This window comes from Pteropus vampyrus, unplaced genomic scaffold (assembly GCF_000151845.1).
Source record: "Pteropus vampyrus isolate Shadow unplaced genomic scaffold, Pvam_2.0 Scaffold70, whole genome shotgun sequence".
NCBI classification, from domain to species: domain Eukaryota; kingdom Metazoa; phylum Chordata; class Mammalia; order Chiroptera; family Pteropodidae; genus Pteropus; species Pteropus vampyrus.
The window spans coordinates 6,708,543-6,720,558 of record NW_011888851.1 but is presented as its reverse complement, the minus strand read 5'-3'; the positions used below and the strand labels follow the sequence as shown (position 1 = coordinate 6,720,558).

The 12,016-nt window shown below is 41.3% G+C and overlaps 1 protein-coding gene across 1 annotated transcript in view; it reads right to left on the bottom strand.

Moving 5' to 3' along the window:
- The window catches only part of PLXNC1 (plexin C1), a 143,791-nt gene that overhangs the window by 106,152 nt on the left and 25,623 nt on the right, over positions 1–12,016 (bottom strand). Inside the window, 2 exon segments of the mRNA XM_011361784.2 lie at positions 4,517–4,617; positions 7,828–7,962. Of these exon segments, the coding sequence (XP_011360086.1) occupies positions 4,517–4,617; positions 7,828–7,962 (236 nt within the window).

Below are 12,016 nucleotides of genomic sequence, written 5' to 3'. Positions count from 1 at the left end.
GCGTGCCAAAGCAACTTGCAAATGAACTTTTGGAACCTCACCCGTTCATTGGTTCCGGATTGCCAGTTTTGTGGAAATCCATAACTGAACACATGTGCTATGCTTTGCAATATGGGAGAAACTGAGAAACTGCTTCCAAACCCAAGATATTCAGCCTGCAAAAATTCACTTTCCACCCACACAGACAAATGCAGAACAGGTTGGATTTGAGGTTCCAACAATAAAATACTAGACTTTTTAGAGCTCATTGTTTATCTAATTGCTTTTTATCTGCTTATACTGGATGCCTATTCTTAACGCCCGATCAAAAGGAAGTTAAGATCGTTTTTCTTGCCCCAACCCCCAACAAATCCACTTTCTAGACACGTATGCAATAAAGTTCAACCTTCTCAACAAAGAAAATAAGTTATTTTTCTAAATAAATCTGTGACATTTAAAATAAACACAGTGGGATGCTCTACAGTTATAAGAAAACATCCCCCTTTAGAATTCCTAATTTTGAATGGTACTGAGAACTTAACATGAGTCACAGATCTGAGGCTTAGTTTTATTTAATCTCAGGCCAGAATCAAGACAGTTTGAAACCAAGTGATCTGACATGGCTGGGAAGGGCCATTGGTCCACAGATCCAGAATGTTTTATGATACCTAATGCACACGCCTCAACCTGCTATTGGTAGACTTTCCCAATCACTCAACCTACTCCATTCATTTAACATATACCTACTACATGACAGGCACTGTTCTAGATTCTAGGGATACAGTGATGAATAAGACAAGGTCCCTGTGCAACTTACAATTTAATAAAGGGAAAGGCATAGAAATAAGATCATTTCAGATAGTGGCGGGGCAATGAAGATAATAAAGTAATGTCATCGTGAGTGAGGTGAGGCTACTTCCGCCTGGATAATCAGGTGGAGAGGTATGCGCTAGGACCTGATGATCAAGAAAGAGCCGGCCATGGAGAGATCTGGGGAAGAGTATTCTAGACTGAGGAGACAGCAAGTACAAAGTCCCTGAAGCAAGAACAAGCTTGGCATATTCTTAAGTCTGAAAAGAAGCCAGTGTGGCTGGGGTAGAGTGAACGGAGAGAGCGGCATAAGAGGTCTGAGAAGTAGCAATGGGCCAGATTATGGAGAGCCTCATATATGGCAGGCCCTAGTACTAAGGGAGTCAGACGAAATTCTAACATGGAAGCCAGTGGAGGTTATTAAGCTGGGCAATGACATGATCTGGTTTAGATTTTAAAAGGCGGGAGTAAGGGAGTAAGAGCAGAAGCAGGGGAAGCAGTGAGCAGGCTTTTATAGAAGCCTGGAACTCGCTGCCCACCATCAATAAAAGCCCACGTCCTCAATCTCTTCTTCAATTCTTACTTTCGCCTTCCTGCTCTTACTGAAACCAGGCTCTCCCTGAGGACACAGCTTCCCCACAGCCCACTCAAGGGCTAGCTGTTACCTCTTCTTCATCGCAAGTGTCCGGCTTGTGTCTTACTTCCTCTTCTGGATGATTCTTCTACCCTTTCTTCCTAAGCCTGCCCCACCCTAGCTTTGAAGCTCACGCCATCAGCCCACACCACCCCAAACTCCTCCTTGTTGTAACCATCTGCAAACCAACCCCACTTATGGCCCAATTCCTTTATTTGCTTGAATATCTAGCTCCTCACTCTCTCCGACATTGTTCTCATAGCTGTTCTTAGTCTTCGCAATTTCCACACAGATGACTGATCTGACACTGACACCTCAGTTCCTTGACCTCTCTCTGCCAACAGTCTTGTTCTCCATCCTACTTCAGCTACCTAATCATATCCTACATCTTGTCATTACAGATAACTGTACCCCCTCCGTGACCTTACTTTCAAGCTCCCTACAGTCCAACCACTACCCCCTTTCCAGTTCCTTGGCTCCAACAAGTCTTAAAACCACTGAACAGATCTTGCCACCTTTTCACATCCCTCACTTCCCTCGTGTCTTCGCTTCCTTCCTTAGAGTTCGCTTATAGCTTAGAGCTCTACTATTGTAAGTATCAATATCCACATCAATATCATTGTCCATCCTTTGCATGTAACCTTAGCTCCCAGGCCCTTCTGTCCCCTCTTCATGTATTTCCTGGCAAAGCCCTAACTGATTCTGACTAAATCTAACACTCGCCTACTCCACGACTACGCCAACAGAGGTGAACGTGGCTTGCGAAAGCAAAACCATGTTTACTGATTTCACTTCAAAAGCAAGACCACCGACTTCAAGTGGGCCCTAATGCTTCCTGGCAATCAATCTCTATTTCCCTTCTCTGTTCTCTCTCCCACTCTATTTCACATCTTCTCTCTCTCTTTTCTCTTCAAACCCCAAAGCTCCTTCCCCCACCTCTCCTCACTCTCACTCATCTAAATGATGCAAGCAATATGAAATGACGCTGCACATGCTTCCACCACCCACTTGCTCCCAGGCCCATATTCTTCAACTTCCCTCTCACGCTCCTGTCTGAGGCTGGCCTCCCCACTGGAGCACTAGGTCATATTTTCCTTCATCTGATGAAAGACAACACTCCACAATTCTCTCTTCTCTCTCCTGCATCATCGGTTTCTCCCTCTCAACCGGAACTTTCCCAACAGCCCCGAAACACACTGTTATTTCATGCATCTTAAAAAACAACAAAACTGTAAGGACTCCACTTTCTCCTCTAGCGTCTGCTCCATTTGCCAGCTATCTTTCTCAGCAGAGTTCCTCTAAAGGGTTGTCTCTGCTCTTTTCTCTTATTTTCTCTTGCAGCTTCAGCACCACTTCCCCATCTGCCCTTGTCGCAGTCACCAATCATCACCTGCTAAGTCCAATGGATCAATTCTCTTCTTCTCTTGCCTGACCTCCCAGCATGATCTAGCACAGTGAACCGCTCCCTCCTCCTTTCTTCCTTTGCCTTCCCTCTTCGGTTTTTTCTCTTCCCTTTCCGGTGGTTCCCTCCCTCCTTCTGTTTCCTCTTCATCTCCCTGACCCCTAAACATTGCCCTACCTTAATGTTCAGTCCTCCAACTGCTTCTCCCCTCAATCTACACTCCCTCCCTCGTCTAGTCTTATGCTTCCTTAGATTCCACTTAAACACTACTCACTCCCAAACATACCACTAGCCTGGACATCTACAATGAATTCCCCACCTGTGTTTGCCACTACTGTAGCCACTGGCGATGTATGGCTATTTAATCACCACCACTACCGTTGTCACCATCACCACCACTGTCACTGAACTAACTCCTCCTTGTAGCTCTAGAAATTCAGAGAGAGAACCTACATAAATGGAATGGATTGGAAAGATTGCGGTCGAATGGTTTAGTGGGTGTGCAATGATGAAATGCTGTTCGTGATCAGTTAATTTCTTAAACTCTAGTCTTGGGAGAGCGACAAGAAGAAAATGTTCCTACCCAATTACAATTATTCATGAGAATTTTCCTGGCCCTGCTCCTTTTGTCTGCCAGTGATTCTGACGGGAACAGCCCGGTAAGGAAGCGCAGTGAAAAGCACGGGCAATTATGCATCTTGCTGCATCTCAGCTTTTGACTTCTTCCATGAACTCTTAATTAATTCCATCCCCATATTTTTAGTTTGTTTCCTGAGCCTCTTGCTTGCATTGTATTTTCCTCCTCTCCCTTCATTGTTCTTGGCTTCCTTCCCCAGAGGCTCCCAAATTCTCTTCCCAGTCCTTTTTTCTTTCCCCAAACTGCCCCATGTTCAGCCTTCAGCTTTTCTACACCTGTTCTACTCTTTCTAATCCTTTTTTTTACCTTTAAAAACTGAAAGCACCAAACTGACAGTCACTGATATGTTTTTCCCCCTGCCTGAGCTGCAGCTCAGGCTCTCTCCTCCTTGCGTCTATAGCAAGAGCCTGAGTACTGGGTTGCCATGGCAACAGTGAATCCAACCAGGCCAGTACCAGCGACGCTAGGAGCTGCCATGGCAAGGAAGCCGCTCCAAGTCGCCCCTGCGCCTAGATGGGTCCCGAGCATCATAATTCAAGACCAGGCTGGGCAGATTCTGCCCAGAGCCTAAGGTTGTATATCAGACCCGCAGCTGTATGGCACATTCGAAGACATCATCATCAGTAAAAAGGCTTCCACTGAGCCAACTAATATGTGACATTATGAGGATTCATTTGAAAAATTTCAAACATCCCTATTCTTTCATCTCCCCTGAGGAACAACCTTTTGCCCCTCTCTCGAGTCTTAGAGAGCTGTGTAGAAAGTAAAAGCAGATTGACAGCTCCAGTTTATCTTTCCTTTATGTCACATACCTGCCCTCCCCACCCCGAGAGTGGGTAACCCTGAGTGGTCCAAGTCAAACAATTTAGAAGCACTGACACAGCGGGGAACATCTCCGAGAATTAATGAAGATTACACAATGATGTTTTCAGTCTGTGAAGAGATCAGTTTCCCCCAGGTCACTGGAATGAATCGCTGAAGTGGGGCGACAAGTGTTCTGCCACATGACACTTTTTCAAACACGTGAGTTGGTGAGGAAGAACTCAGGAGATACCTTTGTAATGAATGGCACCAACCGCAGTGAGGGTCTGCCGCTGTTAAGCACTCCGAACAGGATTTACGTTTACTGCAGTTTGCAACACGAATTCTCCTCACCTAAAAATAAAGACGACAGCAGTTCAGACGGAACTGTAAGCAACCAGAAAAACTACCACGTCTTCTCTGATGAAGGGCCATGGAGAGGCATTTATTGACTCGGACTCAGAATGTCTCCATAATGACACCGGGGGAAGCAGTTTATCGGAATCACCTAAAGAGCATTTGAAAGTACAGATCACCAGATGCATGCCACTGACCCTCCAGCTGAGTACGTCTAGGGCGGGGCCTGGGAATCCGTGTTTTTAAGTACTCTTTCAGGCAAGTCTGATTTCTGATCTGCTAAGAATGATTTTGAAATGGACCGTGGAATCAGGTTACCTGGTTCTCATACAGAGACAGTCAATGATACTTTGGAAATGAGCATCTAGAAATAGTGAAAGGCTCTGACCTGGGAGTGTGTCGGCATGTTGGAGGAAGCTGTCACTGGATGTGGGAGGAGAACCCTCCCACACCCCTCTCGGAGGTAACTCCATCACCTCAGCTGCGAGGCGGGGAGGATCTGAGTGTCACACAGCACGTTTTCTGCAGGCAAAATCCCACAGCAGGTAGTAAAGAAACTTGTGGAACTCATTAAGACAGAAAGTTGTACATGCTAGGCAATATAAGGAACTTCTTTAAGAAGGTTAGAGAAACAGAGAGTTCTAAAAGGGGTATGTGAGGAAAATGGGTTATCTTTCAATTCTAAGTTGACTTCATGAGGAATGACCAGGCCCGTTCGCTTCACAATCTGCCATGCTGCTAACAGATGGTGAGCAGACCACCACGCCGAGCCAGAATGAACCAGAATGTGGATATTGCCTTGTAGCTCACAAAAGACCTTTTTAAATTCTGGGCATTTTCATAAATGTCACATAATATCTCTAACCTTGTTTTCTCATCTGTGAAATGGTGATGGTGCTGCTGACTTCGTGGAGTTATTACAAACATTGTGTGGCACGTACTAAATGCTCAGTAAATGTTGGCTATTGCTGTGATGTGAGAAAAAGTTTCCACGGTCCAACAAACATGTCAAACCTTACACTGAAAAAGCAAAATAGATTTCCTTAGCACAAGACCTCTGAGAGCCTTTGATTATGCCAAGCATCATGATATTCCAGGAGGGGTATAGTAGGTAACATCTGCTCCTAGGACCACATTTGCTTAGAAGATTTAGTAGGATATGAATCTTTAGAATATTCTGTGAGAATTACCATACGATATACTTAAATACATAAACATATGACTACATGTAAAGGAGAAGACACAAGAAATACTACATTGGACTTGCTTCTCTAACTTAACGACACGTCATAGTGATTACTCCACAGCAATGCATATATCTCCATATGGTTACTTTTAATGGCCACGTACTAGACCAGTCTGTGGATGTACCAGAGCATTTACTCTGGCTGTTACTCTCTGCCTAAGAGTTTAGGAAAGGACCTTCCTTAGGTTTTGCCTCTCTTGAGGTTATACTGGCTCAACCTCTTACTAATAGGATCTCTAGCAGTAACCGTAAGTGGAAAATGCGAGAATAACCAGCTCTTATGCCCATTTGACAAATCCTCTCAAGACCTCAGGCTCTGAATGACCAGAGACTCTTTACCTTTGGAAACTGAGGGCCTGTCAACTACTGGTGGCTCTCATGGTGGTTCCCATCCTACAGTCTCAGGTTCCAAGGAAGGAAGTAATGAGGATTTATGAGCTACTTGCAATGATTCCAAAGGCTGAATGGAAAAAACGAGCCCAGATTAAGCAAGAATTCCAGTGTCTCTGCGCTGGAATTTTATCGGCTCTGTGTGGCAGGCAGCACAGTCAGTGCTCTGACTGGCCATTTTCAGATGCCCTTGATAAATAAAGTCTGAGAATGGGAATCATTACTTAATATGTGCAGTTTGTTGAGTAGACAAAAATCTTTCAATTATGGGAAGCTTGGAGAAGAAACATAATAAAAAGTGTTTGAATGGTGATGCAAGCTGGTCAAGAAGATTCTACACGATGAAGAACTGGTGTGCAAAGGTATATGCAATCCAGTGGCCATCTCGGTGGGGCGATTTTGGCATAAATGACTTTTCAACATGCAAAGAGCAATATGGTCTTTCAGGAGTTCCAGAACCTACAACGTGCTTGCACACCTATTCTGTGACTTGAACAGCACTTATAGATTGATGTCATTGCTATTCTCCTTAGAATGGCTGAGAGGAAAAGAATGAAAGATTGGAGGAGGCCAAGGACATCTGTTACAACCCTTATATAAGTATGTAAGTCTCGATTATCTTCTTCGGATTTTGTATATTCAAATCATCATGGATCAAAACCACTGTGCGAGAATGACCTGCTTAGTTTTTACAGATTTGGGATTTAATCTCATTTATCATGTGCTTTAAAAGATCAAGGCATCATTTAAGTCCTAGTCCTGACAAAGGCCTAACCTCTATATATATCCCTGAGCAAGTTATTTTACCTTTCCAAGTCTTAGATTCTTCATATATAAAACAAGGGTAATTTTATATCATTAAATTATTAACATATTTCATTAACATTGTTTAATTTGTGTGTGTGTGTGTGTGTGTGTGTGTGTGTGTGTGTGACAACTCTATGCATCTCATCTAGAGAGACCATGCATAGAATAGTAACTTGTACATAGTCAGTAAGGCCTCAACAAAAATTAGTTTCCTTCCCCCTTCCCTTGGTGAAAGCATTTTATAAAAATGAAGAAAATGTAAAAAAGATATCCTTTTTATTTCAGTAAGTAGAAGAAGAAAAACTAAAACGGCCAGATAAATTAAGAGAGGAAAGGCAAGTGCCATGTATTTCCTGGTTCATGAATGTGTATGAGACTGTGGCCTGATATTAACCCCAAATTCCAAAGCCGATCCCATAGGGCATATTCATAAATGCATCTAACCGTTCAGTGCCCACACAATAAATGTGTAAATTCAGTTACCTCGCTGATTATGTGCCCATTTGCAAGCACACCCTCCTCTGAAAAACTTGGCATTGGAAATATAGCCAGTAATAAAATTGTCTAAATAGGTAATATTTCTTGCTTACTTACTGACAGTAAGGTTTTTAATTCCATGCCTGTGAACAACTACAGGTCTTCCTGAAGCCTGCAGCAGTGTTTAAACTTGGAAGTTCAAAGTAAAAGCTTGCCTACTAGATAATGACATCAATTAAACAATTTTTATTCATACGTCAGAAGCAATAACTAGTATTTCTACCTACCTCTTTTCCGGCTGTTAGGTAGATGTAGATATTCTTCTTAGGATGAGGAACGAGTTTATAGAAAACAGGAGTTTCTTCTTTAATTTCATAGATAACCTCTGGACAATTTGAAGTCAGATTTTCACCAAGAATAACCTATTTTTTTTCCAAAAAGAGAAATGTGATTTCTATTAAATATTTTGAATAGCAGGGTGGCAAAACCTGTAGCTTAATTCTGAAACCACAGAATTCTTATTCACTACATATATTGGCTAGGATACCGTGTTTCTTAATCACTCATGTTTGTCTTCAACAAAGCTGGTAATAACAAGCACAGCGTTTCTGCTTTTGTAGGGATCAAAGTCACACACACACACATGCCACTCTTCAATGCTGGGGCAGTATCCTCGTATGTAGAAGCTCATCCAAAACTCCTGACCACGCCTGCTCTGGCCTTATGAGAAGCTACAAGTGACAACTTCACTAGTACTATGCCAAGAGTAATCTTAAAACTAAAAGAAGTCAGCTCAACATATGTTTGCCAGGGTTACTCTGATTCTTCCGCATGATTCGACATAGTAATGATTTTAAAGTAACCAGGACAATTTAACTACACCAGCAATATATATTTATATATAAATCATAAACAGTGTGGCTTTGAAATTGGACTAAACTGAGTTTCCCTCATCTTCAGTTAATAAATATCTACTGAATGTCCACTATGTATCAGGCATATTCTAGATATTTGAAAAATGACAATCTTGCCCTCATAGAACTTAGACTTGCATGTGTGCACATGTGCAGGGGAATGATGGCAGACAGATAACAAAAAGTAAATTATAAAGAACATTAGAAGGTGATGTAAGTCAAAATAAAGTGGGGTAAGGAGGTACAGAATACATGTACAGAGTAGACCTCATTGAGAAGGTGACATTTATTTAGAGACTTGGAGTGGATGGCAGAGTCATTTAGATATCTGAACAAACCATGCTCTTAGAAGAGAGACCCACTAGTACAAAGGCTCTAAGATGAGAGGAAGCCAGTACAGCTTCAGCAGAGCAAACAAGGTAGAGAAGAGTGGGAGGTGAGGTAATGGGGCAAAAACCTTAGGTTCCTGTAGGCTGTGTAAAGATTTTGCCTATTACTGTAGGTGTGAGAGAGGGAACGACTGTAGGGCTACGAGCAGAGGAGTGATATGATGAGAGGGCAGGGTTCGAAGCAAGGGTAGAAGACTCATCTGAAGACTATCGCCATAATCCTGGAGAAATATAATGGTAGCTTGGGCTCAGGTTTGCATCCTGGCTCTACCCTTTAAGTGGCTGTGCTGCTTTGAACTAGTAACTTACTTACCCTCCCTGGGCCTCAATCTACTCATCCCTAAAATGGGGCTAATAATGCCTTTCTTAAATACAGCCGTTATAAGGGTCAAATAAAAATTAAGAAAGATGCTTAGCACATAACCAATACTCAATAGATAACAATCTATAACTAGACTGAAAGCTCCTTTTGGGTTAGGACTACATCCTGATCATGTTTATACCTATCTCACTGCCAAATATAATGACATATATTTAAAGAGAAAGTGCTCAACATTTTGTCAGTTTGAACATCTCTAGATACAATATCTACATTTGTACCTCTACCACCGCGGGCAGCAGTTGGATTGGGCACATGATTTGAAAAGAAAAAATTGGCACCCGAGATTCTTTTCAGTCAACATTCATGCATCTACTGATCAATAATGTGTCTGTACCTACATATCCTGATGTCAATTATGTATTGTTATTTAATCAAAAACTCCTTGTTGATTTGGCACACGAAACATCTTCTTGCACCTGCTCCCACTCCCAGAACCTGGGCCTGAGTCTGGCTTCATCCTGCGATGGTGACTTCCTTCTACCATTGGCTCAGGGACAAGCCCAGTGGATTCAGCGCAACTAGCTCAGGGCCTATGAACTACGCACTAAATTCAGCAGTAGCTCTGTAAAAGTCAATCTCACTACCTAAATATATTAAACATGACTTTTAAAAAAGGAATAGAACATTTAGGTCCCAAGGGATGTGGGACAGATCTCTGTCTCAAGTCATTTTAAAATGACTCTATAGCTGTACCATCCAATATGGAAGCCAGTGGCCACATATGGCTATTTGTTTTAATTGCATTAAAAATTCAGTTCCTCAGTCGCACTGGCCACATATGGCTAGTGGGTATCATACTGAGAGTACAACTATAGGACATTTCCATCACCATGGAAAGTTTTACCGAACAACACTGGCCTACAGAAAACTGAATGCAGGGAGACATCCAGCTAGCACTGACCAAGTGTGGACTTGCCAGGTTCTTGTCTTTCCATCTTTAGTTCATATTCTTTCCTTGTTAACTCTAAGAGTTGATCTGGTTTGGAAGGTGATTGTCTAAAGAAGAAATAGGAAGCCAATTTAAAAAAATGTATAGAAATATTCTCAAGTGAGACAAGAGAAGAAAGGCTGCTGCCCAGATTTCTCTTGAGGAATTCCTCATGTCGAAAGCATCATTTGGCAGAACCTATAAAGCATTCTTACTTATAAAGCTGAACCTGAACCTAATTAAGCATGTAGTGCTAACTTCCATTTAGCATTAGAAGGGGTAGAGGAACAAGTTCAGTGACACCACAAGAAAGCAAAGTGCCAATGCCACCATGTGAGACATTCACAGGCAACAGATTTCGTTTCCTCATTCAGTAGATGGTGACAAAAAAATGACTTCCTCAAAAAGTCAACGGCAGTGCATAGGAGGGGGCCTCTCAGGATCAAGAGAAACGGAACAACCAAATGGGCTTTGAGAACCTTGTTCAGACACCACTTTGACCAAGAACAATTTAAAAAAGACATTTTTGAGCCAATCAGGAAAATTTAGTTATATGGACTCAATATTAGATAATCCTAAAGAGTTATTGATAATTTTGTTAGTTGAGATAACAGCATTATGGTTATGACTATTTAAGAAAATGATCATAGTTTTTTTAGAGATGAATAATGAAATGTGTGAGGGTAAAATGACATACTGTCTAGGATATGCTTTAAAATAAAAAAGTAAAAACAATTTATAGTAATTACAGCATGGTAACTATAGTTAATACTATATTGTATATTTGCAAGTTGCTAAGAGAGTAAATCTTAAAAGTTCTCATCACAAGAAAAAGATGTGTAATTGTATGGTGACTGATGTGAACTAGACATTGTGGTGATCATTTCACAATATATACAAATATTGAATCATTATATTGTACATTTGAAACTAATATGTTATACGTCAATCACACCTCAATAAAAAAAATTTACCAGCCACCAGCACTCCTCATCCATGTTAAGTGAGTTAGCAACTGCATTGCAGTTGTTACTGGGGCTTATTTTATTTTATTTACTCTTAGAGCATGGCCGATGTAGACAAGTCGGGGCTAGAAAGATTTAGTTGGGGGCTACTTTGATTTACTTACTTGATACATTGAAGATGAGACACCAGTATTTTTTCTAGAACCCTGAATCATGGCAGGGAAGTCTTTTTCTCATTATATAAAATTACCAAAGTACACTACGTGCCAGAATTGATCAGTTTCCCAAACAAGCTACCTTGAGTGGCCTACACCGAAGCTTGTCCTGATAACCATAGATGCTGGGGTTCAACTGTTATGCTTCATTGATGGTGGGAGGGAGACTTCTCTGGAAGGTAACTTGGCATTATCTGTCAAATTATAATGCATGTACCTCAGCCCTGCAGCCTCTAGGATATATGTGAAATGATGTATGTTTATCACGGACATTCATTGCAGCGTAATGTGTTATACACATAAGATTGAAACAATCAAAATGTCCAACCATAGGGAACAGGTTAAGTAAACTATAGTACAAACAATGAAATACTACTTAGCCAGAAAAAGAATTAGAAAGTTCTTTTACATTTAACATGTAATATTAAATATATATTTATTTGCATACATATATATTTTATGTACATATGCATATGTGTGTGTATGTGTGTGTGTGTATATAAAATATATTACATGCTTAATAAAAGGGGTGAAAGACTATCTCTTCCCTTTTGCTTGCAGACATACATAAAATATCTCTGGAAGGATACCCAAGAAACCAATATTATTGGTTGCCCCAGAGGTTAGAAACATGTGACTCTCCCTTTATATTCTCTTGGTTCTTTTGCATTTTGAACAATGTC